Source organism: Porites lutea, chromosome 5, assembly GCF_958299795.1.
Source record: "Porites lutea chromosome 5, jaPorLute2.1, whole genome shotgun sequence".
Classification (NCBI taxonomy): Eukaryota; Metazoa; Cnidaria; class Anthozoa; order Scleractinia; family Poritidae; genus Porites; species Porites lutea.
The window spans coordinates 16,380,438-16,382,817 of NC_133205.1; the positions used below are offsets into that span (position 1 = coordinate 16,380,438).

The 2,380-nt window shown below is 42.9% G+C and overlaps 1 protein-coding gene across 1 annotated transcript in view; it reads right to left on the minus strand.

Moving 5' to 3' along the window:
• Positions 1-695, minus strand: part of LOC140936257 (uncharacterized) — a 17,510-nt gene extending 16,815 nt beyond the window's left edge. The window contains exon 1 of the mRNA XM_073385696.1: positions 239-695. Within this exon, the coding sequence (XP_073241797.1) occupies positions 239-323 (85 nt within the window). The 5' untranslated portion in view covers positions 324-695. The remainder of the gene's footprint in view (positions 1-238) is intronic.
• Between the last annotated feature and the right edge of the window lie 1,685 nt (positions 696-2,380).

Sequence of the window (2,380 nt, forward strand, 5' to 3'; positions counted from 1 at the left end):
AGCTTATTTGCTTTACATAGAAACTGAACCCGAAACAGCCCAATATTTTGTTTTCTACGATCTCTGATCAGTCGTCAACCTGAATGAATCAGAGCAACTCAGCTACGGTTTTCTACAGTTGCGCTGATAGCGTTTAAACTTGGCCTATTTCTTTTCAAAAGCAATAAAAACGCAGTTTAAATTACAGCTTTACTTGTTTGAATAATTAATCAATCGTTGACGTATCAATCTACCTTACCATAAGGATCATCAGAGTCCACTGGATTTGCAAGAAGAGGTTCTGTCAGTTCTGCTAAAGTCGCCCGTCTGCCTTGATTAGCCATCGCTGTTTTTTGGATTACGGTTGTAAATATCTGTCTGTACTTTCGAACCCTTTCCCCTGAGCAACGAAATAATATATCAGACTTGCCTCAAAGCAACAACGGTAACGACAAAGTCAGTCGATTTCCTGAGTTAAAGGAGGGAACTTTGACATGCTTGCGCTAAATCTTGGCTATAAAATAGACTACACGGGGTATTTCCCTTCAGTCATGTTAATTGGCGTTATCCCTGAGCAATGAGGTCATTCGTCTTCCTGTTTGATCAATACGTTTTTGTAACGCATTCTCGTGGCTTCATATTTGTCACGCACTAAATTACGTATGCAGTTCCCCTGCTCGTCACGTTCAGCAACGAAACAACAACAAATTATTTGAATAACAAAACAAAACGGAACAAAAACTAGAGAATGGAAACTTGTTGTAAAGAAAAACTTGTGCTATCGATCTTTAGTGCTTAGAAATACGTTCGTAGGATCGAACGTAGAGAAGGCTGGAGGCAGTTTGCGGTCTGCGGTTTGGGCAATCAAAACTTTGTTGAAATCACTGTTGTTAATCTCAATGCGGATATTTCGAAACGTGCGGGACGTGATGATGCCTTTAGCTTTTAGCTCCACTGTTGTCTTTTCTTTCTTCGCCAATATCGTGCACTAAGTGCCAACAGATGTCTCAAATGAACAAAACCGTAAAAAGTGAAAGTTCTAACAGTCTGTGCGGCTTGAAACCTGAATGTAATACAGTCGAACCTCCATGTGCGATCACCCCTCGTAAGCAACCATCTCCCATAAGCGACCGCCAATCCAAAACACCAAAAGTTTCCCCTTCAAAGCCTTACAGTTGGAGTCTCTAGTAAAAGACGGGGCTCGAAATTAACGCTCGCATTAACTCGCAAAATGCGAGTGATTTTGATACTCTGCGAGTGAGAAAAATATCCATTAGCAAACGTTTGCGAGTAAGAATCATCCATGTCTCCCAAGCAAAGCGAGACAATTTGTTAGTGGTCTCACCAGTTTGCTAGTGGAAAAAAATGTTACTAGCAAAACGTTGCGACTGCACCCATCCCGTAGTCAATGACCGTTGGGATGCCACGTACATAGCAACTCTCTCCCTCCATTTAATTTTGTTTTGAGCTTCTCTTACGGCGTTGCAAAACTTCAACCCCGTCCACTCACAGATATTATTGTCCCAACGCTTCTTTTGTCGGCCCCTTCTTCTCCCTCCTTGCACTGTTCCTTGTAAAATTGTCGTGGCAAGCCCTGATGATCTTGATACATGCCCAAACCACTTTAACTTGCGTTTCTTTACTGTGGTTAAGATATCATCATAGGGCTGTCTCTAACTGCATCGTTAGTGATGTGATCTCTGTATGAGATGCCAAGCAGTTTCCTAAAGCATCTCATCTCAGTGGCCTGCAATTTCTTCAGGATGTCCGCTGTCAATGTCCAGGTTTCGCAGGCGTACAATAGTGCTGAGATAACCAGAGGGAGCGCATTAGTCTGATCTTTGAGCTTAAAGAGATATGCTTATCGTTCCAGATGATTTTCAGTCTCGCTAGTGCTGCTGTTGTCTGTTCAATTCTGGACAGTACTTCAGGTTTGGAACCCTGATCTGTGACGACTGCGCCCAAATACTTGAAGCTGTCAACCTCGTCCAATTTTTTACCGTTGATTCTGATGTCAATGCTGATACCATTCGCGTTATTGGTCATCCGTTTGGTCTTCTCTGCACTGATTTCCATGCTAAAGGCCGCAGAGGTCTTATCCAGGCGATCCATCAGGGAGGCTAGTTCCTCCTCTTTTCCTGTCAGGCCATCAATGTCATTTAGGCCAAACGTAAGTTGGTAATAGTTCTGCCTCCGATGCTGACTGTTCTTTGGTGATCTTCTAGTGCGTCAGTCATAATTCTCTCCAGAAAGATATCGAAAAGAGTTGGTGAGAGTAGACAACCTTGTCTGACTCAGACTGTGGTTCTGAACCAGTCTTCTATGTCACTATTAAGGTAGACTGCACTAGTGGCCTTGTTGTAGAGCATTTCAATGACTTGGATCAGGTTGGCGTTAAAGC